This window comes from Heterodontus francisci, chromosome 43, assembly GCF_036365525.1.
Source record: "Heterodontus francisci isolate sHetFra1 chromosome 43, sHetFra1.hap1, whole genome shotgun sequence".
NCBI lineage: Eukaryota > Metazoa > Chordata > Chondrichthyes > Heterodontiformes > Heterodontidae > Heterodontus > Heterodontus francisci.
In genome coordinates, this window is record NC_090413.1 from 13,007,992 (window position 1) to 13,035,619 (window position 27,628).

The window sequence follows — 27,628 nt, forward strand, 5'->3', positions numbered from 1 at the left end:
GGCCATTATCACATTGCTGTTCGTGTGGGAGCTTGCTGTGCACCAACTAGCTGCTGCGTTGCCTGCATTACAACAGTGACTACACTTCAAAAGAACTTTATTGGCTGGAAAGTGCTTTGGGACATCCTGAGGTTGTGAAAAGTGCTGCAGAAATTGTGTTCGACAGTTGGAGGGTGGATCATACGAAACAGAATCTTGAGATCTGTAAATTCGATGTAATTATTTGCATCACAGAAACAGACTGTTCAGCATGACAGGTCCATGCTCCCACCCTACTTCATCTAACCCCATCAATATATCCTTTCCCCTTCATGTGTTCATCTAGCATCTGTGCTACTGGCCTCAACAACTCCCTGTGGTATTGAGATCCACATTCTCACCATTCTCCGAGTAGAGAAGTTCTTCCTGAATTCCTTACTGGATTTATCAGTGACTATCTTATGACCCTTACTTCTGGTCTCCCCCATAAGTGGAAACATCTTCTCTACATGTAATGGAGGGGACAGTGAAATAAACTCCCACCAAACACTGAATGAACATTGATTTATTGAACAGGCTAGGGATACAGAAGAGGAGGAGGATAGAACAATTTGAATTTGTATATCACCTTTCACGCTGTAAAACATCCCAACGGACTTGAAGTTCTTATGCAGTTAAACAGATTGCAGCAGAATTCGTACCAGAACAAAGTAGCAATGCAGGAATGTGACTCCCACAATGGATGCGCTGACTGCCTGCTCCCCTCCCCCATCCCCGAGTGTTGCAGTGTATAGTCTGATTCCGTTACTGCTGTACTTTCTATTGCAAGCACACTACTTAATACAACTTACAAAACTGGTTAGAAGCAACTTTGTTGCCTGCAAGTCATCATAACCTGAGCCCGAGCCGGGTTTTTGCTAACTGACAGAGATAGATTAAAGATTGCAGAATGGTTCAGCAAGGTTACAGTTCAAACTCACTGACCAATCTGGCTCACCCTCTGTAACGGGGATATAAAGCACACAGTTCCCCGTCCTCTAGCAGGCTGGCTGCTGTAGCTCTGGCTACCTGTGGTGTTAACAGATTAGGAAGGACCAGGGGATACAGGTTCAAACTACATGAGAATAGGAATAGACTGGGGTATTCCCCGAGAGTAGTGAGCCTCAGGAACACATTGCTGACTGCTGAAGAGGTTCCTGACTGAGGCAGTGACTGCATCATATAGAAGGCAACAGTCTTCCTAGATTAACACTTGGTCCCTGTGATCTCCTGAATTGGTTGAATTGCTTGAGGGATCAGAAAGTAATCTTAGTGCATTTCCCCCCACCTTTTTTTTTTATTAAATGTTTTTTCGCCTCGCCCAGGAGATCACAGCTGTGGGGATAGTTGGGAAGAAGTATCTGATCATGATGGTCCGGCCATTGTGATATGGGGCAGGCTCAATGGACCAGCCAGTCTCTCCCTGCCCACTGGATTTCATATGTTCTCAGCTTCTCCTCCGCCAACTCACCGCCCACAGTCAATGCCACCATCCCGGTTCATTTTACCTTTTCCGTGGCTGTTGCCTTCTCAGTCTTGCTTAACTAACTTTGTCCCTACATTAGACCCCTGTGCTGTACACCATTACAGTAACTAAACTATTCACCAGTGGCTGGGACAGTTTTCAAGTTTGATTTGTGTTGGCTTAACTAAGCAACCTCTCTTTCTGCACTTTGCGAAACAGCTCCAGACATCCTTTACAACCACATTTGGACATTTTGTCCATTTCCAAGGATAACATCCTTGCTCTTTCTCGGAACCTTCATGTGCTTTAAATTAGTCGTGGTGGGGGAGGGGGAATTGCCTGTCCTTGCTATTATTTAAATTCTATAAGCCCCCTCATGGGATCAAACTTCACAATCTAAATCCAGAAGATGAACCCTGTCACATGGATCTTTTCAAAGCTGTCAAATCACCTGGACAGGCCTGTGTCAGATATCAATTAATTTGACAATATTACTGTGCTGATTTGTGATCAAGACATCGAAAGGTTGATCTACCCCAGTTGCCTCCAAGGCTCTTCTGCTGGTTAGTCTTTCAGTTGTAAGACACAAAGACTGAACGTCTTGCATTTCTATAGCACCTTTCACCACCTCAGGACATTCCAAAGTGCTTTACAGCCAACAAAATACTTTTAAAGTGCAGAAACTTTTGCCACATAGGAAACGAGGCAGACTTGTACAGCAAGATCCCACAAGCAGAAGTGTAATCGTTATCAGATAATCTGTAGGCTGAGGGATAAATAAAGGGGAGAATAATGGGGCGGCGCAGTGGTTAGCAGCACAGCCGCACACCTCCAGTGACCCGGGTTCGATGCTGGCTACTGCCTGTGCGGAGTTTGCAAGTTCTCCCTGTGACCGTGTGGGTTTCCTCCCACAGCCAAAGACTTGCAGGTTGATAGGTAAATTGGCCATTATAAATTGCCCCTAGTGTAGGTAGGTGGTAGGCGAATGGTAGGGAATATGGGATTAATGTAGGATTAGCATAAATGGGTGGTTGTTGGTCAGCATAGACTCGGTGGGCCGAAGGGCCTGTTTCAGTGCTGTATCTCTCTATGGCTCTATGACTCTAACTCTTCAAAAAGTGCTCTGAGATCTTTTACATTCTCCCGAAAGGGCAGACAGGGCCTTGGTTTATCATCTCATCCGAAAGGCAGCACCTCCTTCAGTATTGCACTGGAGGGCCAGCCAAGATTTTGTGCTCAATTCACAGCAGTGGGACTTGAACCCACAATCTTCTGACACAGAGCGCTACCCACTGAGCCATGGCTGACATCCTCACACTCGACATCTTTGCAAACTCACCTTTCACTATTAGGACAACGACCTCCACTGTTACATAGCTTTTGACTCTGGTTAGTCTTTTGGCTGCAAGACCCTTAACATATTACCCAACTCCTCTTTGTGACGTTAGGCGGCCTCATTACATACAACTGGACAGGCTCCATCTCCACCGACCTTCAGGGACAGCTCGGGTTGTACAAGTTTTGAGCTTGCAATTTTGCAGAGCAAGTCTTACAGAATGAGAGTGGTGGGTTTTACAATGGCCAGCGTAAAAGACTGCATCGTAATTGGCTACTAAAATCCAAGGACATTTAAAAGAGAGAAATTTAAACACTTGGAAAAGAGCAGGAAAATAATAAATGCAATAGCTTCAGTAACAGAACTGCAATAGTGCAGGTCCGAGAGCCTCTTCCTGTGTGGGTATTCATTTAAAAGGTTTCCTTCCCCCTTTGGTGGCTGTACATCACTTGATATCTTCCAGCACTCTGTTACTGCCACTGGTTAGATGAACTGCATCGGTGATGCTGCGATTAAAGCGCAGTAACTGTCCCAATTTACAACATGAAATATCATAATAGCCACAAGCTTTGCTCAAAACATCTCCTTGCAGGCTCCATTTGGCCAACAGCTCTTGGGATATAAAACACTACATCATGGAACTGAGCAACTCCCCCCTATATTCCCTGATGGACTACCCTGGGGAAATGCATGAAGTGGTGCGGAACCGTACAGAACAGGAAGGTTCCAGGTTCAACTCCCAGTCTGTGCTACGTCAGCTGGAAAGAAAGGGAGACAATAAATCACACCGATGCATCAGTAGGAGAGTGTGAAGGGATGTTACCGAGGAGCTGAAAGAGAGCTTTAATCCACATTTAACCGTGCTGCCCCTGATCTAGGAATGCTTAAAGATGGCAGGACAGGTTGATGAGGTTAAAAAAAGCATACAGGATCCTGGGCTTTATCAAGGAAGAGAGTACAATAATCAAGGAAGTTAAACCTATATAAAATCACTGGTTAGGGCTCTGGTTGGAGTACCGTGTCTAATTCTGGACATCAAGGACTTGAAGATGGTCTTGAGGAGATTTACTAGAATGGGGGATGAGTGACATAAGAGGAGATTTAATAGAAGTCTTCAAAATTATGGGGAGGTTTCGACAACAGTAAATAAAGAGAAACGCTTTCCGCTTGCAGGAGGGTCAGTAACCAGAGGACAAAGATTTAAGGTAATTGGCAAAAGAAACAGAAATGAGAAACATTTTTACGCAGTAAATTATGATGATTTGGAATGCACTGCCTGCGAAGGTGATGGACGAAGATTCAATAGTAACTTTCAAATGGAATTGGATAAATACTTGAAAACAGAAAAATTTGCAGGGTTAGGGGGAAAAAATGCAGGCAAGTGGGACCACTTTCAAACAGTCATAGCTCTTTCAAACAGTCGGTAACAGCACTGTGGGCCGAATGGCCTCCTTCTGTGCTATATGATTCGATGATAGTGGGTACTTGGAAAGTGCTCCAGTCTCAGCATGAACGTCCCTCATCACGATAAACAAAAAAGGACCAGCACCAAAGCCCCTTTATGTCCAGTTAAAGTGGCAGTACAATGATTCTCATTGCTGCTCAGAAATTAAAACAGTGTTGGCAAATCAGTGGCATCACTGGTGGGCAGTGACATTAATAATTAAGATTGTATGCAGCCAAAAGCTGTAAACATGCATATTTACATATATGGCAGCAGCTTGGAGCATAAGCAAAGGACTAGCCCAGGCCCAAGCAGCTACACAACTCTCAAGCGCAAAAGATAAATCTTCCAATTCCCAGATTGCTAAGTAGATAATTGTAGTTGGAGTCATGGTACACAGCAACACACATTGGAAGGGGCTAGGTTACCTTGTGCTCACTTAACATACTCAACTAGGACAGAAAGGAGAGTCCACAGCATCTCACCTGATTATCAGCACCAACAGCACCTCACAACCAGCGACTTACTCTCAGTTACATTGCTGCTATAGAAACATAGAAAACAGGAGCAGGCCATTCAGCCCTTCGGGCCTGCTCCACCATTCAAAAATGATCATGGCTGATCACCTAATTCAGGACCCTGTTCCCGCTTTCTCCCCATATCCCTCGGTCCCTTTGGCATTAAGAAAGTCGACCTAGCCTAGTTGCTGCAATTGGCCTCAAATGCTCCTGAGTTAGGCAAATCAGGCCAAGGCTCTCACTCCACTCAAGATCCAGTGTCAGCCTTGGCTCAATTATGTTAAAGGTTGTGGGTTAATTCCCACTTGTAAACTTAAACACACAATCTGGGCCGATAACTCAGTGCAGTACTGAAGGAGCACTGCACTGTTGGAGGTACTATTTTTCAGATGTGACATTAAACAAAAGCCCCAACTGCTCTCTGGTGGGCATAAAAGATTCCAAGGCAATATTCAAGCAGGATAGTTCTATTCGTTTCCTGGCCAACATTCATCCCCCAACCTACATCATGGATTATCTGGTCATTTATCACAATGCTGTTTCTCCAGTTGTGTGCAAGTTGACTGCCACATTTTCCTACATTACAACAGCGATTACAGTTCTAAAAAAATGTACTTCGTTGTCTATAAAGAGGTTATGAAAGGCACTATATAAATGCAAGTCTTTTTTTCAGACACTGATGGGAAACATGTCCATAGCAGAGTTGGACAACAACACGACAAGGTGAGGCCTTCTGTTGTCAAACAGCCAGCTGATATTCAAGGTCAAGACTCTCACATGAAGAAGGGCAACTTGGGTGAGTGATTGGAGACTGGCCAACACCCTCTGGCATTTGACAGCACTAACAGAGAAAAACGACAGATTTCAAAACTAATGTTCTAAACGTCAGCCACCACGTAGGTTCCATTCATGTGCAAAAATAAAATTTTAGTTACATTTTAATGGTACAATGCACACTCCTATCAAGAGTGATGTTGAGGTAGCCCACACATTCCTACTGTCCTGGAAACCAGGCACCAAAGGGTCGCCAGCCCGTTTCTGCACATGCGCCTTAGAGGAAAGAGGCGCGCATGCGCAACAGGGGGCAGCCAGCAACCACTGAGGGGCTGGGCCAAACAGCCACGCATGCGTGGTACCGACTACACATCGCCACCGACGAGACCGCGCTTGCGCGATTGTGGCGCCCAGGCGGGACACGCTCCCGGCCCCGAGGTTTAACCCTCACACCCCCGCCAATCCCACGCACACAGTTACCAGGCCCCGCGTCAAATTCAGCATGAACTGCGTCCACTTCCAACCGCACAACCCAGACGGGGCCCAAGCTCCTCCCTCACCTCATAATGCTTCATCTCAGCAGCCCGCGCTCCCAAACACCTAAACGAACTCCCGTCGCAGTAGGATTCACGTGACACCAAGATTGCTTGAGGGGGGGCTGGGCCTTTTTAACAAAGCAGCCAATCACCGCACGTGAATGGGATCCGGCTCGGCCAATGCCGGCGGAGTGTCCTGATTCCCGTTTCCAGCCAATGAATCGCAGTGACTCCCCTGGACGGACCAATCATAATCGACTTGAACGGGAGTTTGGGCTGCCAGATCAGCCAATGAGGATGCTCCTGGGCCTTGCGGTAGTTGTGGAGCGCAAGGTTGCACACAGGGCAATGGGGCTGTTGGTAGGGATGGATAGTCTCCATCTTAAAGATGAAGAATGCCATGCATTGAGATTGCTGATGAATGTGAAGGCAAGAGGTGGTTTATCAAGGGGAAAATAATCTGGATTGTCCTGTTCTTGAGGGATGACCCTGGAGTAGCAGGAGAACTTGCCTGAGATATGGTGACAAGACTAGACCATCCAGGCACTTGGGTTTTCCAACCCTGGGTCTAATGGTGACTGTAATGGAGGAAGTACAGGGGTGAATGATTTGGTGGTAACCAACTGAAGGCAGAGGTTGTTGACTAGTAGCAGAGGTGCTATGGATAGTAAAGGGCTAGAGGAGAGAAGATTGGGATTTTGAGATTGAATTCCTGAGGAAAGAGATTTCTCCCCCTCCCCCCAGGAGTAGTAGTAAGAAGTAAGTAGTAAAAGAAGCAAAGGAAAAACCTTTATACACAGTTAATAGTTAGAATGTGGAATGCACTGCCTGGGAGTGTAGTGGAGGCAGATTCAATCATGGCTTTCGAAAGGGAATTGGATAATTAGCTAAAAAGCAAAAAATTTCAGAGCTTTCTGAGTAGGACTAGGTGAGTCGCTCTTGCAGAGAGCTGGTACGAACACAATAGGCCAAATGGCCTCCTTCTGTGCTATACCATTCAATGATTCTATGTAAGCATGGTGGGGATGAGAATGCTAAGAGAAATGATGAAATGGTCAAAGATAGTAATTGGGTGATTGAGACCTTGGAATTCATTGACATTCACATTACAATGCCATGTTTCATTTTTAATTGTAATATCAGGGCATTAGCTCAGCCCATTTTGTAGCACCAAGGCTCCTTCGACAGCACCTTCCAAACCCGTGACCTCTACCACATCGAAGGACAAGAGCAGCAGATGCATGGGAACACCACGACCTGCAAGTTCCCCTCAAACCACACACCATCCTGACTTGGAACTAGATCGCCGTTCCTTCACTGTTGCTGGATCAAAATACTGGAACTCCCTACCTAACAGCACTGTGGGTGTACCTACCTCACGTAGACTGCAGCGGTTCAAGAAGGCAGCTCACCACCACCTTCTCAAGGGCAATTAGGGATGGGCAATAAATGCTGGCATAGCCAGTGACGCCCACATTCCATGAATGAATTTAAAAAAAGTTAATCTCTGATGTAAAGAATCCCATGACACTATTCAAGGAACAAGGGGAGTTCTCCCTCTTCCTGGCCAATGCTGATTCCTCAACCTCCAGAACAGATTAACTAGCCAAAATAAAAGCAAAATACTGCGGATGCTGGAAATCTGAAATAAAAACAAGAAATGCTGGAACCACTCAGCAGGTCTGGCAGCATCTGTGAAAAGAGAAGCAGAGTTAACGTTTCGGGTCAGTGACCCTTCATCGGAACAGATTAACTAGCCATTTATCTTGAGAGAGCAGCCAGTGCCTGTGCAAAAGTACTATAGCATGCATCCGTACTTCCAGGAGAGAAAATTTGGGAATGCATTTAAGGGGAAGCTAGATAATTGTGAGGGAGAAGGGAATAGAGGGTTCTGCTGATAAGTTAGATGAGAGGAGGTTAGAATGGTGCATGAGTGCCAGCATGGACTGGTTGGACCAAATGGCTTGTTTCAGATGCTGCCAGCCCTGCTGAGTATTTCCAGCACTTTCTGTTTTTGTTTCAGATTTCCAACATCTGCAGTATTTTGTGTTTATCTCATATTGCATCCCTATTTAAAATGCATCAGCAATGGTTTTTACTCGACTAAAGGCACCTTCGAAGAGATTTGATCGTAGCAAAACTCTTTTTTTTTTTGCCAATTGGAGGTATCATCACCAGTTTGGATTCTCAGAACTATACTTTCCAATCTGATGGCCACAGGGATTCCTTGTGTGTTTTGCTCAATTGTCATCTACAAGTTCCCATTCATAGTTAAACTGCAATGTTATTCATCACAATCAATATTAACCCAACTGCTGCACCACCCCCCGCCCAAATCCAGAGTTTAACATAGCTGCTCATTCAGAAAGTTTATTGACAACAGCTGTTGGAGGGAATATAAACTCACATTACAGCTGTTGCTCTTAAACTGAACCATGTGTTCACATTCCTGGTCACTTTGCTCTTTCAAATTACTGTTACTGTCTTGGACTCCAATCTGTTCTAATGAACTCCACTGTATGCGCCAATCCCTTTCTCCAGATCTTTGTCAAAGAGTTTGACTGTGCACTGCATGGGATTCCGACCTGAGTACTCAAGTCACGATCCAATATCTCATCTTCATTCCCCATTCATATCCCACCTCTCCGTTGAATTCATTGGCAATAGTTTCTCTTCTATTCCAATTCACAGTCCATCTTTTGTTCATTTCTATTTCAGATTTCTTTTGGAAGAAACATTTGCACTCTGAGGTGGTTGGAAAATATCCCCTGGCACTATTTGAAGAAGAGCAGGGGAGTTCTCCCAGGTGTCCTGACCAACACTTATCCCTCAACCAACTGACAACAGATTATCTGGTCATTATCTCATTGCTGTTTGTGGGAGCTGGCTGTGTGCAAATTGGCTGCCACTTTTCCCAACCTTGCAACAGTGACTAAATGTCAAAAGTATTTAATTGGCTGCGAAGTGCTTTGGGTCTTGAAGTCACAAAAGGCGCTATATAAATACAGGTTCTTTCTTCACTGACAAGTCCCACAACAAATTCAGATGATAGCTACTGGTTTGGATTAATGCTGAGACCTTCGTCACTTACCTATTCCAGTAGGGAAATGCTGTGCGCCATTGACTTAATCCTCAATTAATTTTTCACATTTGATGTGAACTCCCGGTTTCCCATTAATAGTTAAACTGTAATGGCTCGGGGCAGCTTGGGTTATAAACCAAGCCCCATCAGGTGTTGGCTGTGTCTCAGTGCTAGCATTCACACCTCTGAGTCAGCAGGTTGTGCATTCAAGTCCCACTCCAGACACTTGAGCACAAAATCTGGGCTGGCATTTCAGTGCAGCACTGAGAGAGTGCTGCACGGTTGGAGGTGCTGAGGAGATCCCATGGTACAATTTGAGCAGGGGAAGATATCCCTATTGTCCTGTCCAACATTTATCCCTCAACCAACCGACAACAGATTATCTCATTGCTGTATGTGGGAGCTTGCTGTGTGCAAATTGGCTGCTGCTTTTCCCAAAATTGCAACAGTGACGGCACTTCAAAATTACCTCACTGCTGTGAAGTGCTTTAGGAAGTCCTGCGCCATATACATTTCTTCTTTTAATTGAAACTCCATTGACAATAGCGACTTACCATTCTAATAGCTTTTCCCATTTCAAGTCTGAGCTTTGTTCATTTTCGCAATGCTAATTCAGTTAGCTTTCTACTTCAAATTGTACTCAATCACCTAAAAAATCGAATCAGTTGTCAAAGGGCATTACTCTCATTCAAACTACAGTGATCATTCACAATGCAGAGTGAGCACCACGTTCCCCATTCTACCCAATTTCTCAAAGAAAACCTCATTGCCACTAAGGGATGTAGGCTGGAGTGTGGCCGAGGGGTGCATGTGAGGGTTGGGGGTAGGTGAACTGGAAGAGGACTGGGTTGTGGGAGAACATGCAGAATTAAAGCACAGATTGGGGCTGGAAGCACTGGTTGGGGTTGGGGGTGGGGGGGGATGGAGAGGGGAGGTGATGAGGTTTAGTGCTGGGACTAGAGTCCCACACTATGCAGTGACCTCTGAAAATGGCTGAGCAAGCCAAACGGCTGTCGAAAAAAAATGCTTAATACCATAACTACACGGACTGCAGCAGTTCAAAGAGAAGGCCCGGAACCATCTTTTCAGGGCAACTGGGGATGGGTAATAAATGGCAGCTTTGCCAGTGAAGCCCAGATCCAAAGAATAGCAGGAAAAATGCCTATTGGGAATATCTGGCATGGAGCACAGCAGTTTGAATAGAGTATGATACACCGTCCCTTATAGAGAAATAACTTACATGCACAGTGTTAGTAAGAGGCCCGTGCTGTGCCTTTACCTCCCAGCCTACCTCTGCTGCAGCTACTGTCTGCCATTGGTGGCATTCTCTGTTTATCACATCCCTGTCAGAAGGTGACTGATGAAAGTAGTTCAATTGGGCTTGAGTGTGGCTTATTATTGGAAGGATATGGGGTTTAAACCAACAGATTTAATAGGTATTCAAAATCATAAGGAGCCTGGACAGAGTAGATAGGGAAAAACTCTTCCATTGGTGGAAGGATCGAGAACAAGAGGGCACACATTTAAGATAATTGGCAAAAGAAGCAGTAACAACATGAGGAAAAACATTTTTACACAGTGAGTGGTTAGGATCTGGAATGCACTGCCTGAGAGAGGCAGGTTCAATCGAAGCATTCAAGAGGGAATTGGATTGTTATCTGAAAAGGAAGAATGTGCAGGGCTACGTGGAGAGGGCGGGGTTTGGCACTAGTGCGCTCCCAGAAAGCAGGCACAGACACGACGGGCCGAATGGCCGCCTTCTGTTCTGTAACAAAATGCTGCAGACGCTAGGAATCTGAAATAAAATTAGAAAATGCCAGAGTACTCAACAAGTTGGGCAGCATCTGTGGAGGGAAAAACCGAGTTAACGTCTCACGTTGATGACCCTTCATCAGATCTGGAAGAAGTTAAGAGATTTAAGTTGAGAATTAACAGTTTATAAGCAAATGCAGAACCAGGGGAAAGGGGAGGGTGTGGGTGGTGGAGGAAAAGACAAAGGGAGAGGTCTGGGATAAGGTGGAAGGCAGGAGAGCAAAAATAGGGGCCATCAATTTAAGCTGGTCACTATTAAATCCAATAGGTAATTGAGGAGAAACATCTTTAACCAGATAGTGATTAGAATGTGGTTAAAGTGAGTAGAGTTGATGCCTTTAAACAGAGGAGATGGTGGCATAGTGGTCATGTTGCTGGGCTTGTAAAACAGAGGCACCGGCTAATGCCTGGGGACGGGTTCAAATCTCACCATGGCAGCTGGTGGAATTTACATTCAATGAATTAATAAAAATCTGGAATTGAAAGCGAGTCTCAGTAATGGTCCCATCAAACTATCATCAATTGTTGTAAAAACCTATCTGGTTCACTAATGTCCTTTAGGGAAGGAAACCTGGTATGGCTGGTGCAGTGGTTAACACCACAGCCTCACAGCTCCAGCGACCCAGGTTCAGTTCTGGGTACTGCCTTTGCAGAGTTTGCAAGTTCTCCCTGTGACTGCGTGGGTTTCTGCCGGGTGCTCTGGTTTCCTCCCACAGCCAAAGACTTGCAGGTTGATAGGTAAATTGCCCCTTGTAAATTGCCCCTTGTGTAGGTAGGTGGTAGGAGAATGGTGGGGAATATGGGATTAATGTAGGATTAGTATAAATGGGTGGTTGTTGGTCGGCTCAGACTCGGTGGGCCGAAGGGCCTGTTTCAGTGCTGTATCTCTTTAAAAAAATACATGTGACTCCAGACCCGCAGCAATGTGGTTGACTCTTAACTGCCCTCTGAAACGGCCTAGCAAGCCAGTCAGTTGTCAAGGGCAATTAGGGATGGGCAACAAATGCTGGCCTTGCCAGTGATGCCCACATCCCATGAAAGAATTTTTTTAAAAAGCTAGATAAACACAGGGAAAGGAATAGAAGGATATGTTGATGGGGTTAGATGAAGAGGCTCTTGTCGGGTATAAGGACCAGCATAGACCTGTTGGGCTGAATGGCCTGTTTCTGTGGTGTACTTTCTATGTAATGCTACGTAAATGACAAAAGGGATTAGCATACAAGGCAAAAAGGCGGGTGGTAACAGGACAAGTAAAGAAACAAAAGATGGACTAGAGGAGGTGTAAATGGCAACAGCAGAACCAGTACTACACGTGCTTCCGAAAAATGGGAGCAGCTTTTACGAACTGAAGTTGTTGAACTCAATGTTGAGGCCGGAAGGCTGTAAAATTCCTGGTAGAAATATAAAGTGCTGTTCCTTGAGCTTTATTGGAACAGGCCAAGGACAGAGAAGTCATGTGGGTCAGAGAATTAAAGAGGCTTATTTAACGATTAATAGTAATCCTGATTGGGTAAATCTGATTTAGTGACAGAGGCTGCCGTGGAGACGGTTGATCATCATGGTGGACCTGTTCAACGGAATAACCTTGATAGAGAACAACAGAGACCGAGACCAACTGGACACCCAACAGCAGCTGGAGAACAAGGTGCGCAACAAGTTGATGCTGCTCTACTTTGGGTCAAGGGAGTGCCAGAAATGCCAGGAGTTCGCCCCCATACTGCAAGACTTCTCCAACCGGCTGATGGACGAGTATTACGTGGACCGGGCTGCTCAGCTGGTGCTCGTGTACGTCTCCCTGGATCAAACCGAGGAGAAGGAGCAGCAGTACCTCAAGACGCTGCACAGGAAGTGGCTTTACCTACCTTTCCGGGAGAAGTACAAAAGGTAAAGGTGGTGCCGCACTACAAAATAATGCTATGTAAGTGACAAAGGTAAATGCAAGGCAAAAGGGAGCAGAAATGGGACAAGAACCAAAAGATGTGTCCAATGGAGATGTAAATGGCTACAGCAGAACTAGTACCAACAAGAATTCCACGGGATTATGAAGGGTTATATTAGGTAAACGTAAACTTGAGCTCATCCAAAACACTGCTGTCTGTACCCTAACTCACACCAAGCCACGTTCACCCATCTCCCCTATGTTCGCTGACCTACATTGGCTCCCAGTCCGGCAGCACGTCAATTTTAAAATTCACGTCCTGGTTTTCAAACCCTTGCATGGCCTCGCCCCTCCCTATCTCTGTAACCTCCTACAACACTCTGTGATCTTGGCGCTTTTCCAATTCTGGCCTCTTCCACACCCCCAAGTTCACTTGCTTCTTCTGTTGCCTAGGCCCTAATCTCTGGAATACCCTTCCTGCCTCTCTGCCTCAATCCCTCCCCCTTTAAGACCTTCCTTATAACCTACCTCTTTGACCAAGCTTTTGGTCATGTCTTGATATCCTCTTACATGGCTCGATGTCAAATCTGGCCTGTGAACCTTGGACGTTTTACAATGTTAAAGGTGCTATAGTAATACAAGTTGTTGTTGTATTTGTATTTAAATCTCTCCATGGATCATAATATGCGTGGTCTCCCAGGTCTCAGTAGATTTTTTTTTAAAGTTACATTTGATGGTCAGCAGGCTCGTAGCATTCACTCATCTGCCAATAAATGTAGGAGGGAATGCCACCCGACTCCGATATTAGAGATGAACAGAGTGATGAGTTCCGGAGGGACACAGTCTTGGGCCTAGGACAGGGACCGCTCACTGTGGAGAGAATCTCACCTCCGCTGAAGGGAAGAGATGGGAATGGTGCCCAGCTGCGAGATTGTGTGTGCGTGGTCCTTTCACTGCTCTGAGTCTTTTTTTTATTTCCAAAATATACTTTATTCATAAAAATCTGTAAAAAATACATTACAAAACAGTTCCAAACAGCACCAAGTCAAAAAAATACAAACAGTGCAAAGGAGGTCAGTTTCCTTCAATACAGGAGTGAGTTGCCTCACAACCCTTCCATTTCATTTTTCATGCCATATACATTTTACAGCAAACGAAAATTTTCCCAATACAGTTTGTGGGGTTTTCCATGGATCCAGCCCCTCAGTTCAGCTTGGTGGGAGGACCTTACACTGTGGTCTTTCCCCATTGAGCCTTTGCTGCGGCTGCCCCAAGCTTTAGTGCGTCCCTCAGCACATAGTCCTGGACCTTGGAATGTGCCAGTCTGCAACATTCGGTCGTGGACAACTCTTTGCACTGGAAGACCAGCAAGTTTCGGGCAGACCAAAGGGCGTCTTTCACCGAATTGATAGTCCTCCAGCAGCAGTTGATGTTTATCTCGGTGTGCGTCCCTTGAAACAGCCTGTAGAGCACAGATTCCTGTTTACAGAGTTGCTTGGGATGAATCTCGACAAAAACCACTGAATCTCTTTCCACACCTGTTCTGCAAAGACACATTCCAGAAGGCGGTGGGCAACCGTCTCTTCCCCACCACAGCCACCTCGAGGGCATTGTGCGGAGGGGGTGAGACTTTGGACGTGCAAGAAGGATCTGACAGGGAGGGCTCTTCTCACCACCTCAGTCCTCTGTCAGAATGGAGGGAGCAGTTTGAAAGATGATACACCATCCAAAACATATAGGGTTAATCACATTAATCACAGTAACACCAATGCACCCGCTGTAAGTGGTGGGGACTGTAATCCCACCTCACTGTAAAGGAGGTAAAAATTCCACGAACAAAGAGGAGTTAGAATTCAGAATTCTTCACCACAAACTATTGTTAAAACAGGTTTCCAAAATACCTGTAAAAGGGAATTAAACAGGAATATTGAAGAGCATGGGAATCACGAGAGTGGAATTAGACTATCGGGAGAAAATACTGGTACAGACTGTTGGGTTGGGTTGGAACGGCCCATTTCTGAGCTCGAACATACTATGACGTTGATGTGCCCAAGTCTCCTTGAATATGGGATCCTAAGTTGGTTAAAAGGACAGCTTCCCTTGAGACGGCATTGGAGTAGATGCAAGCTTGCGGCAGCTACACAAATGGTGGGAGAGGTCTCCGGGCCTTCGTCCTCATGTTCCTACAGACACGATGGGTGGGTATCCACTCAGGAAGGGCACCCAGAAGGAACGTGGCACCTGGTGTTTCCCCCCTTCCCTCAGATGGGAGGCAGGCCACAAGGCCATGAGAGGACAAAAGGGGCAAGTGGAATCCTTTATTTGTAGGAATCTTCAGGCTGGAAGACATCAGGCTGCTTTGGTGGCTGTTATCACTGCTGTGGACTCTCCAGCCTTCAGCAACACTGACTTTCCTCATCCACTTCCAAGTACTGGGCCTGTCAGGAATGGGCCTGTGCTGGACAGGCCATTCAGCCCAACAGGTCTATGCTGGACCAGAGTTATGACCTGAATTTGGAAATCAAGTGCGGTCGGGAAGTTACCTCACTGTTCCCTCTTACCTGGAAATATCTGTTTGATTGACACTATATGCAGTATATTAAAATGGCTGATCAATACAGACCATGGCTTAGAAATTCGGCTGCACATTCCATTTCTCAGGATCCAACAGGCTTATTAAGCACCCAGTACAGCAGCCAGGAAGCTCGCATACATTTCCATCCTGAGGTCCGCTGCCTGCCATATTGGCTTTGGTATCTTTTCCAATTTGTTACTTAACTGAACTAGTACCAAGCACCACACAAGTGACCTCGGTGCACTCTGATAGAGTGGACGGTGGGAAGCAGGGAAGAAGCCCAGTGGCAGACTATAGGTTGTTTCATCTTTCCATGCCTATCAGTTGGACATTTCTCAATCTGCTTCTGATCAATAGTATTTGCTTGTTTTGGTTCGATCCCATGAGTGAGGATGTAGAACTTAAATTACAGTAAAGACAGGCAATTCCCCCCCTGCCACTTATAATGTAAAGCACATGAAGGTTCCAAAAATGTGTCAGGTAGCTTCCTTGGAAAAGGACAAAATGCCCGAAAGAGGTTGTTGTAAGGAATATCTGAAGAAGTTTTGCAAAGAGCAGGAAGAGATTGCTTAGTTCATCTTAGTTCAACTGGGAAACTGTATCCCAGCTCTTGATTAATATGTTAGTCTCTGAACACAAGTTACTGTAATAGTGTGCAGTACAGGGAGGAAAATACGGACAAGGTTACATAAGCGAGACTGAGAGGGCAACAACCACAGAACAGACGAAATGTACCAGAAGGTGGCAGTAACCGTGGGTGGTGAATTTCCAGAGAAGAAGCTGGGACATATGAAATTGGTGGACAGGGAAAGACAGGCAGATCCATCGAGCCTCCCCCACACCATGATGGAGAAGCTGGGGTTGTTTTCATTAGAGCAAAGGAGATTGAGGGGATATCTGATAGACGTGTACAGGATTAGGGCAGGTTTAGATAAGGTAGACAAAGAAAAGCTGTTCCCATTAGGTGATGGTACAAGGACTAGGGGACACAGATTTAAGGTTTTGGGCAAGAGATGCAGTGGGAGGAGGGGTGTGAGGAAGAACTCTTTTTATGACCTGGAACTCGCTGCCTATGAAGTTGGTGGGAACAGAGACAAAGAATGATTTCAAAAGGACATGGGAGGAAAATAAACTTGCAGGGCTACAGGGAGGGAGTCGGGGAACGGGACTGATTGGATTGCTCTACAGAGAGCTGGCATGGACTCGATGGGCCGAATGGCCTCCTTCTGTGCTGTAATGACTCTATGACGGCTGGACCATCAGGACTAGATACTTCTTCCCAACCTCCCCCGCAACCATGTGATCTCTTAGGAGAGGGAAAAACCCAGGACAAATAAGGGGGGGGGGGGGGGGAAATACTGCTCCCCGACCTCCCTCAGGTGATTGAAACCAGTCCAGCAGATCACGTGTACTAATTGCTGCCTTTAAACTGGTTTAAAGTCAGTCTAAACGATGCAATCACTGCCCCAGTCAGGAGCCGGTTCAGCTCCCTTTTGAAGGTACACAGAGTCAGCACCCTCCACGCCAGTCAGCAATGTATGTACATGTTTACTGAGATACTGAAAAGCAAGCCAAAACCTTCTCAAACTTGCTGGCAATGTTAAACCAAGAACAGCAGCAGAGACAAAAAAAAACACAGCAAAAAATTCATCCCATTTGGCAAACGGCAAATTAAATTTAGTGCTGAGTAACTGAACTATAGTGAAAATGTTATGCTGTAAAAATAAAAAAAAAGTGTCTGTCTATAGCAGTCTACTGGAGTCAAACAGCATGAGCAATAATGTGTTCAAACATGGTCATCAATCTCATCAAACATACAGGCAGGTACTGGAGAAAGAGTCAAAGGAAAACAATCGAATAATCCCAATTATAAAGGGAATGAGCTTTAGAGAGATTAGAGAACAAACTTTAAAAACCAGAGGCAGGTTTGAAGAATTTATAGAGAATTGAATGTTGTAATAATTTGAAATAATATTTTTAGTTTAATGAACATGGAAACAAAGTAAATTTAATTATCCCAATATCACTTAAACAGTGAGAAATGTTTGGAATAATCTGCCATGTGATGGTAGAAAGGAAAATATTGTTCAAAATAGCTGGATTTTCCAGTGCCTCAACCTCTCTCTGACCAGCTGTGCTGTAACCATTGTGTTAATGCTGTGACATGTATTTAGAAAGAGAACTTTCGTTTATAGAATCCATCTCACATGCTCAGGACATCCCAAAACACCTTACAACCACTGAATTACTTTTGAAACGTAGTCACTGACGTGGCAGCCAATTTGCACACAGCAAGATCCCACAAACAGCAAACTCTCCTGTTCTTCAGATAGTGCCGTGGGATCTTTTACATTCACTTGAGAGGGCACTTGGGATCTTGCTGTGCTCAAATGGGCTGCTGCATTTGCCTACAAGCCAACAGCGGCCGCAGTTCAAAATATTTGATTAGCTGGGAATATCGCTAAGATGTCGAGGACGCGAAAGACATTTTTTAAATGCCAGCACATTATTTTAAGGAGCTGGTCTGAAACGGTGGCACGAACTCGAATAAATGTTTATATTCTGTGTTCCAGAGAGTTACGAAAAAAGTACAACATCAAGGTCATCCCAAGCATTGTTGTTCTCAAACCCAACGGAGATCTCATCACCGTAAACGGAGTAGCAGAGATCTCCGTGATGGGGGTAGATTGTTTCAAGAACTGGTGGGAAGCAGCTGAGGTGATCGACCGGAATTTTCTTCTGGCTGAAGACTTTGAGGACTGGACCTGGAAGAGTCTGACAGACCCTTTAAGGCGACTTAAGTACCGAATGAAGAAGGTGGGGGGAGGAGAAAGCCCATGAAACTGAGTGAGCAGCATTTCGTGTCACATCTCGATCTTGCACCCAACACTTGACATGTTCCAGGATTGTAACCAGTTTCTGAATCTTGTGTTCCTTACTGATATGTGTTAGCAAAGCCCATGTGTAACAATTAACTCCAAATCGTGTACTGCAGAACAGTTGGATTCCTGCCATAATCTTCCGTCAGCTCAGAAGGGAGAGAAAAAAAACACACTACCAGACTATTGCATGCAGGCTAAACTACCCAGCCAGATTTATTTACAAATAAAATTATCAGGCCAGAAAAGATACAACAAGATGCCAAACGGCACAATACTTATACAGTAGAACTGAAATCAGTCCATAAAATATTTATCTTTGCAATCTCTTCCCAACAAACAGAACTATAGAAAAAGTACAGCACAGAAGGAGGCTATTCAGCCCATCGTGTCCGCACTGGCCTAATAAACTAGTCGCCCAATCTTATCCCACCTTCCAGCACTTGGTCCATAGCCCTGCAGGTTACAGCACTCCAGGTACATGTCCAGGTACCTTTTCAAAGAATTGAGTTTCTCTGCCTCCACCACCATTCCTGGCAGTGAATTCCAGACACCCACCACCCTCTGGGTGAAAATATTTTCCCCCATGTCTCCTCTAATCCTTCTACCAATCACCTTAAATCTGTGCCCTCCGGTAACTGACCTCCCCCCTAGGGGAAACAGGTCCTTCCTGTCCACTCTATCTAGGCCCCTCATAATTTTGTATACCTCTATTAAGTCACCCCTCAGCCTCCTCAGTTCCAAGGAAAACAACCCTAGTCTATCCAATCTTTCCTGCAGCCTTCAAGCCCTGGCAACATTCTTGTAAATTTCCTCTGTACTCTCTCCAGAGCAATTATGTCCTTCCTGTAATGTGGTGACCAGAACTGTACGCAGTACTCCAGCTGTGGCCTAACCAGCGTTTTATACAGTTCCAGCATCACATCCCTGCTTTTGTATTCTATACCTTGGCCAATAAAGGAAAGCATTCCATATGCCTTCTTCACCACTCTATCTACCTGTCCTGCCACCTTCAGGGACCTGTGGACATGCACTCCAAGGTCTCTCACTTCCTCTACCCCTATCAATATCCTCCCGTTTATTGTGTATTCCCTCGCTTTGTTGGCCCTCCCCAAATGCATTACCTCACACTTCTCCGGATTGAATTCCATTTGCCACTTTTCGACCCACTCAACCAACCATTGATATCATTCTGGAGTCTACAGCTATTCTCCTCACAATTAACTACAAGGCCAATTTTTGTGTCATCAGCAAATTTCCCAATCATGCCTCCCACATTTAAGTCCAAATCATTAATATGTACCACAAACAGCAAACGACCCAACACTGAACCCTGTGGAACGCCACTGGAAACAGCTTTCCAATCGCAAAAACATCCGTCGACCACTACCCTTTGCTTCCTGTCCCTGAGCCAATTCTGGATCCAACCTGCCACCTTCCCTTGTATCCCATGGGCTTTCATTTTACTGACCAGTCTGCCATGCGGGCCCTTGTCAAATGCCTTACTAAGATCCATGTAAACCACATCCACTGCGCTACCCTCATCAATCCTCCTGGTTACGTCCTCTAAAAACTCAACTAAGTTAGTAAGACATGACCTTCTCCTAATAAATCCATGCTGACTATCCCTGATGAATAATACATGCCTTTCTAAGTGACAGTCTATCCTGTCCCTCAGAATAGATTCTAACAATTTACCCCCACCGAGGTCAGATACTTGGAAAAATAGATTCCAATGGTACATTCTGTAAGAATTGATGGCACAATTAGTGACAAGGTGAATAGAGAACTAATAAAAAGTAGTGTCCCTGATTATAAGGGTTTCCTTTCTTTGATGTAGAGGCATCGCTGTTGAGAATGATTGATTGAATTCGCCACCAAGCTAATAATTGTCTTACCGGTAACAATTGAAGCCAATCTTAAATTGTATTTTACAATGGGGAGCCTATTAACAGCAACTGCAGAATGCAAAGCCTTCGGCATCTAGTGGATGCTTGTCATTCATCCTGGTCTATCCAGCTGTGCACATTAGCACCTTAAAACCTGACATTAAAGGGAATCTTTTAGTTGGCTCACTGTGTAACTTTGTGAAGAACAGTTCATTTTGACCCTGACTCTTAAAAGACGGCATAAAGACAGAAAGTTCTTATATCCGATGTAGCTTTATTTTGTTTATTTAATGGTCATTCTATTTAAACAGCATACAAACGTATATTTTCAAAGAGGGAGCTTAAGGACACCATTGCTTAGTAAAATAGAAACGAAATTCACTATCACTTTCTCCTATTAATTATTTTCATTATGCAGGGTCACTTGAACCCTGATATGGAGGCACTGCTTACCAATTTGATGATCGATCCCTCCGGGGTCATGGGCTGGGTGGTGCCTGCACTTTCTGCAGCAGTAAGGGTTTGTATATTAGATGTAAACCTGCAAACTGGCCAACTGGGGGCACAGCATACAAAAGTCTGGGTCAAATGGCTGAAATCAAGAAAATTTCACCCACCCCCTTTCCCCTGCACTGTGGGTAAGGCAAAAACATTTTTAAAAAAACGCAGGGCCAAAAAGGGAAAAATACTCTGGGAAATTCCTTTCCAACCCCCTCAAGGGATTGAAACCAATCCAGGACCAAGTGTTAACTGTTAATCATCTTCTCTCTGCTCTCACTTCTTAAACCTCATCAGTCGCTGATGTCTCAACCTCCACTATGTTCGCCCTGTGACACTCTCAGTTTGCTGTTCACCCACAGGTTGGCACTCCCTTGATCTGACGCACTCATTTTATCAGTGAGAAGACGGGCTGTCTCGTTAATCCAGTGTTAACCTCCTGCTCTGACTGGCGTTCACTTCTCATTGAACACCTTACACAGGAGACAAGCAATGTTACAGCAGTCAATGTAGTACTTGCACCTGTATCTGGACAGTGAACTGAGAGTGTCACAGGTCGAGTGCTATGGGATGTGAGACATCAGTGACAGAACAAGTGAGAACCGAGTGAAATGAAAACTGAAATGTTTGCTGGCACTGTTATCTGGCCTTGTGGGTTAACGGGCACTGATTTAACTGATACTGTAGTACATCTGGCACTGTGGGTTAACTGGCACTGTATACAAGAATGCCCAGCAATGATAGCTGTCAACAGCTGGATGAACAACAGACTCAAATCTCAACTGGTCTTCTACTGCGATCAGCACCAGTGCTGACATCAGGTTTATCCTGGATCGTTCAAGGTATTTGAGCAGTAGAATTTAGACTTCTGACCTCGAGCCACTTTATCCAGTCATGCCATTGTTACGACCAGGTGAGAAAAAGGTCTAGGGTTCCCTTTCAGCCTTCACCTGGTCTTACCTTAACAGGGTTTTATTTTTAAACACAGTTATATTTTTAAACACACTGTTTTTAGCTCCCCCTTGGTGAATCATTGTTTCCAATTATAAGGCAAAGAAACCAGCACAAACAGGCTTTCTTAGATTTAAAGAAGAAAAGTTGAAATTTATTAAACAAACTCTAATTCGGTTGACGCCTACGGATACACGATGTGCCCAGGCTAGCATGCATACGCAATACACACATGCAAATAGAGACAGAAAAGAGCAGAAGAAAAATAAAGTGGAAAGGTTTGAGGCAATATCTGAATAGTTTTTGTTACAGTTCTTTGAGCTCACTGTAGAATCTTTGATTGTAGGTGGATCTTGCTTTTCATTGGGGCCCAGTATTCTACTTAAACCTTGTTCGCTGTAGGAGACTTTTCTCTCTTGGGGTTCATGTGTCTTCAGTGGATTCAGAGGCTTCTGAGAAAGAGATGGGAGCAGGCAGACAGGAAAGGCTGTGGCGAGCCAGCCAGGAGAGATCTTTTCAGTCCAGGAGCATTCTGCTTTCTGCCCAAACTGTTTGTACAAATTCAAAAAACTCAGGTTGCCCAGCAAGTTAGTCATGTGACTAGCTGGTCTGACCATGCCCGTTTGTGTATTCGGCCATCTTAGCAGTCAACCTGGAATGCGAGCTCCCCCACCTTCAACGTCTGGTGATCAAAAGTCCATTGTGGGTTGAATGTGTCAGGAAATGGCTGCTTTGTCCTTCCAAACACTGTGCTAATATGCAAATGTTTTTCCAGTCAACATCTGGCAATTTTCTAAAGCAAGTCCTTTCTTCACTTCAACAACAGTTTGAAATTTAATGTCCATGTGGCAAAATTAATATGCCTCATGCTTGGCAGGTGGGGGTCTGCATGACACCATGTTGATCATATCTATTTACCACTGCATTACATCTTTCACACCAAGTTCTTTTAAACTGGAATATACAGCACAGAAACAGGCCATTTGGCCCAACAGATCAATGCTAGCATTTATGCCGAGTGCTACAGGGCCCACTGGATGACTGAGTGGTATAGGGTCCGTTGGCCAAGTGTTACAGGGCCCACTGTCCAAGTAGTCTTTTCTGAGATCATGCCCACAACTGAGAGAACAAACATCCACAAAATGAGACAGCTGAGTTTGTATAAAATCTTTATTGGAAATTGCAATGTAAACAGATATAAACACAGAAATTGGAAAATATTAAATAACATCAAAAATTCCTAGGCATTGCAAGGATCATGGATGGCGTCAGGGGTGAATCAGCCATAACACAGACACACTTGGCGTTCATCTATAACAACTTTGTCTATTTTAACAACCTCTCGTTTGAAGTACAAAGCTTTCAAGAAGTTTTTTTTAAATCCTCTATTTGTACAATTGGCTGCAATTAAACACCAGGTAGTTATAAAACTCACAGCCGTGTTGCTTAATTTGTATCATCAGTGCTGATCCAATATCCACTGACCCAAATTATGGGAGGATGAGAGAGGGGGAGAGAGTTGTTCAGGAAAGGCAGTGTTGGCATTATTTCAGTCAGGAAAGGACAGCTGGAGAAAATGTTACTCCCCAGTTTTCTCCCTGTCCTTTCCTGAAGGCACAGGTAGGAAACAACAGGCACTTTACTTAGAGAAGTAATGTCAGGGTGGGAGAGGTAATACTGAACGGAGTGACCCAAGGAACATTGTTGGGAGCACTACGGTTTCTAATTTCCATCAGAGTTAGATTCAGAAACCCAATGCACTTTGGTCAAGTTTGCAGATAACACCAAACTGGGAGGGGCAGTGGAATTGGTATTTAATGCAGGCCAGTGCAAAATGCCGCACAGAGGAAGAAAAAAAAACGTACAAAACAAACTCCAAGAAACGTGTTGAAATAGCTAAAGGTGATGTTGAAAAAGACCTAGGGCACTTATTTAGTGGACGCAACATGTCCAATCAGGTCATGACCAAACTGCACAGTGCTCTGGTCAGACCGCACCTCTAACACTGTGCCCAGTTCCAGTTATCGAGACGCAAGACAGCTATTCAAGCGACAGAGGCAGAGCAAGGAAAAGTAAAACCCTGAAATTGGATGAAAAGTCTGTGCCGTAAACGATGACCTAGTTTCTCGTTTCAGCCTGCTGTGTGTGGCCAACAACACTAAGTCTGTGGGTGTAAAGGGAACGGGTGAAGACTGCTGGTTCCAGTTACCACGCTGGACATTGGTGGAAAGTTCTGCTGGAGTCGATACTCCTCCAATACATTCAGTACTAGGTTCCCTGAGGGGAGGGGTGGCAGGGAGGCGGACCCAGACATCTTTTAATGCAGCTTGACTCGTGAAGTGGGGTGCAGCAGGTTCCATATGCAAGGACCAATGACCAGCAGTCAAAAGGATCCCAATTTACTTGATAAAGCCCATCCATTTCTGGAGGTACTCGAGTTATCCTCATCAGGTGCTGTGGAGATGTTACACTATCTTGCACTGCTTTTTGTACCCACGTTAGACTACAGCTGTGATCTTGGGGAGTTTGGAAGGTGTATTTCCATAGGGATTCTCCCCATAGTCCGCCAAAACAATGTGATTTTGGTGGATCTTCTGTCCAAGTTATGGGAAGCCCCATGGAAATTCAATCCTATAATATTTGAACAGCACCCATTTTCCCAGCTAATTTCACCGTTACAATTTGGCTCAGTTGGTCACACTCTCACCTCTGAGCCAGAGTCGGGTTCGATCCCCACTCTGGGACTTCAGCACATGATCTAGGCAGATATCCCGGGTTTCACTGAGGGACGGAGATCCTGTGAAAGTTTTTAAGATTCTAAGGGTATAGATTGAGAATGTTAAACTCTGTAACCAGCTGGGCGGGGGGGGGGGGGGTGGGGGTGGTGGGGCACTGATTGGAGCTGAAAAGAGAGAAGATGAACAAACAGCTTTGTATGAACTGCTTCACACAGTGAGTGGTGAATATATATGGAAATAGACTGCACAGGGAAAGAGAGTAGAAAAGGGTAAAGAGTGACGGCAAATTCAAAATGAGGCGACACAGGAAGACTAAGTGCTGGAACTGTGTAGAGAAAAGAGGAAGTTAGTGCATAACATCAAAGGGAGGAAGATAAAGTATTTCAGTCACATCATTAGAGTAGAAGGTAGACAGAGACAATTACGGGAAGGAAAGGTCGACGGAAAGCACAGGACAGAGAAGCAGAGGAGAGAATGGATGACGGATATAATGGACTGGATGCTTTTAACCAATGCAGAATGTGTAAGGGCAGCACAGGACAGACGGAGGTGGAGATCCATGGCGGTCATCCTTCTGGGAAGAAGATGACACCAACGAACGAACGGTTTTGGACAAAAGAGGTAATGAGGAATACAAGACAGCAAGAGTTTAGGATGGGTTTTCTGACCTTTGCGCCCAGCTAGATGGACCTTCGTGATCTTTTCTGTTAATGTACTCAGGTTAAGGAGACAAGGGTAGTACTGTTCCTTGTACTAGCTGTAACCAGTTGAATACAATTGGTATGTAGTGTCCGAGGGTAGATGAGGACTGTTAGCCCTGCCAAGGCTCACTGGTTGAGTAATTGTGGGACAAAGCCTAGACTGTTCCTGTTGAAAAATGTGGTGAAGTTTTGAAGATCCAGATGAGTCAAAAAAAAGAAAATTAGGAGCAGACATACAATGGACTCATGTTCTGGCCATCTGGTATCTCCATGGTGACATCGCAGTGCAGTAAACTTTAACAGCAGCCGGATCCAGGAATTTTAGATTCTTGGATACGTGTCAGGTGGGAATGCCAAGATATTTGTAATAGATGTAGCAGACACAGTCTGTGGAATAAAATGAGGCTACCCACTACCTACACAACTCCCTAGGAGTAGTCCTGACTTTGGAGGAGAGCATAAAATGCTCAATATCGGCCATCCATTGAACAGCCATCTGCATTTTTGTTACAAATTCTCCCTATTCTCGTTCAAAGTCAAAATAAACCACAAGATCAAAATAAAATTTATGCCCTTCAATGGGGGGCACTGACCATGTTTATAACCAATGTACGGGGGCATTCACTGTGCTCATACCCGCTGTATGTGGGTACTGACAATGTTGATAACCCTGGTGTTGGGAACACGGCATCATGGGCCATTCAGCCCCTCAAACCTGTTCCACTATTTCAAATTGGACAATGGCTGATTGGTACCTCACCTCCATTTACTCATCATTACACGGAGGCCATAATCACAGGGTTAGGGTACTGATCACAGATAATTGTTGTGTGGGCCACTGCCCACATTGATATCCCTAATCAGCAGTGATAGCCCTCATGTGGGTCGCCCCATATCTATACCCTTTGTATTCGGGTGAGGTGGTTGGGGGGTGGGTGGCATATTTGCCATTTTATTATTTATTATTCAGGTACAGGAGCTCATTTCCCAGAACGCCTTTTGTCAGGACTACAGCATCCACACCAAGGACACGATAAGGGACCGTCACCCAACCAACTGGACTGCCAATAAAACCTGCAGAAAGGCGAAAACTACGACGAATGCAGGGAGGGGGCACCGACCTTTCAAGGATATGAATTAAAGGGTAAAATAGTTACAAAAGATATATTTTATGATATTTGTACTATACTTGTACTATAAACAGCATGGTAGACGAACGCCTTGGGGGCAACAGCACAAAGTGGGCAGTATTGCACCAGACACCTGTTATTCGCCCCTGCTCAATATTTCCTTCTATTAAAGTCAATGGAAATGAATATTGAGCAGGGTGTACAATAGCCAGCCGACTTCATACAGCATGTATTGCGTTCCTGCCCAAGTCACATACCTACCCTGCTGAATTCATAGCATAGCACATGAAAACATGCAAGTCACTCATAGCAGTGGCCCTGGGAGGTACTTAGTCCTTTTGAGGTGAATTGTGTATACCTAACTATTAATATACATTGAGGCACATTACAAGTTAGTCAACAAATAATATTAATCACCCACCCTGAAAACCACAGTGAAGGAGGTTACCTAGTGTAGCTGGGGTTCAGAGGTCATTCCAATTCGTTCCAACATGGGTCACATCCCTGACCCCGCTTATTCCGCAACCCCCACCCACAATTTGTCATCGAGCGCCATTACAAGTCATCAGTCAGAGCTCATCTCTGGAGGCTGAGTCAATCGGAGAGTGCGACACGTCCAGGTTCTGCGCTGCCTCCCGGATCTTTGCCTGCTCCTTGGTCTTCTGCGACTTGGCGCGATCCCAGTCTGTCTTCAGCTTCTCATTGTCCCAGACTGTGGAGGTCTCTGTGTCGCTGACATAGCCCGGGTCGCCCGTGTAATGCGTGGGGTAGATCAGGAGCGGCTCCACAGAGAAAGCCCTCAGGTCGCGCCTCTCATAATGATCCATGTACTCGGACCTAACGGAGGAACAGATAGCTGCCAGGTTCAAACAGGCCAAGGGAGAGACAAGAAAAGCGACTGGAAAACACATGGCAGCAGGGAATGAAAAGGGAGAACATCCTAGAAATGTGAATTGACTTTAGATTCATCTCGTCTTTATTGCTTTTGAATCAATGCACACTCACACACAAAGGCTATACCAACCTAATTAGGAAGTCAGAGGGAGGATTGTCCCTTTAAAAGACATCAAAGATATTTTCTAGCAACACTGGAACAGGAAAAGGCCATTTAGCCCCTAGAGCTTGTTCTGCTATTCAGTTAGATCATGGCTGATCTGCAGCTGAACTCTATCTGCCTGCCATGGTTCTGTAATCCATAATACCTATGGTATTCAGTTTTGAAATTTTCAATTGACCCCCAGCCACTACAGCTTTTTTGAGGGAGAGCGTTCTCGATTTCCACTACCCTTTGTGTGAAGATATGCTTCCTGATATCACCCCTGAACAGCCGAGCTCCAATTTTAAGGTTGTGACCCATTGTTCTGGACTCTTCCCCCCCCCCCGCTGCACCAGAGGGGATATCA

At 45.1% G+C, this 27,628-nt stretch overlaps 3 protein-coding genes across 3 annotated transcripts in view; 1 reads left to right on the forward strand and 2 right to left on the reverse strand.

Moving 5' to 3' along the window:
• The window catches only part of tecrb (trans-2,3-enoyl-CoA reductase b), a 63,145-nt gene extending 56,921 nt beyond the window's left edge, over nucleotides 1–6,224 (reverse strand). The window contains exon 1 of the mRNA XM_068020913.1: nucleotides 6,116–6,224. Within this exon, the coding sequence (XP_067877014.1) occupies nucleotides 6,116–6,130 (15 nt within the window). The 5' untranslated portion in view covers nucleotides 6,131–6,224. The remainder of the gene's footprint in view (nucleotides 1–6,115) is intronic.
• nxnl1 (nucleoredoxin like 1) overlaps nucleotides 1–18,280 on the forward strand; it is a 35,324-nt gene extending 17,044 nt beyond the window's left edge. Inside the window, exons 2-4 of the mRNA XM_068020914.1 lie at nucleotides 5,455–5,577; nucleotides 12,511–12,869; nucleotides 18,013–18,280. Of these exons, the coding sequence (XP_067877015.1) occupies nucleotides 12,544–12,869; nucleotides 18,013–18,280 (594 nt within the window). The 5' untranslated portion in view covers nucleotides 5,455–5,577; nucleotides 12,511–12,543. The remainder of the gene's footprint in view (nucleotides 1–5,454; nucleotides 5,578–12,510; nucleotides 12,870–18,012) is intronic.
• A 4,528-nt stretch (nucleotides 18,281–22,808) lies between these two features.
• Nucleotides 22,809–27,628, reverse strand: part of colgalt1b (collagen beta(1-O)galactosyltransferase 1b) — a 38,485-nt gene continuing 33,665 nt past the window's right edge. The window contains exon 11 of the mRNA XM_068020915.1: nucleotides 22,809–27,062. Within this exon, the coding sequence (XP_067877016.1) occupies nucleotides 26,795–27,062 (268 nt within the window). The 3' untranslated portion in view covers nucleotides 22,809–26,794. The remainder of the gene's footprint in view (nucleotides 27,063–27,628) is intronic.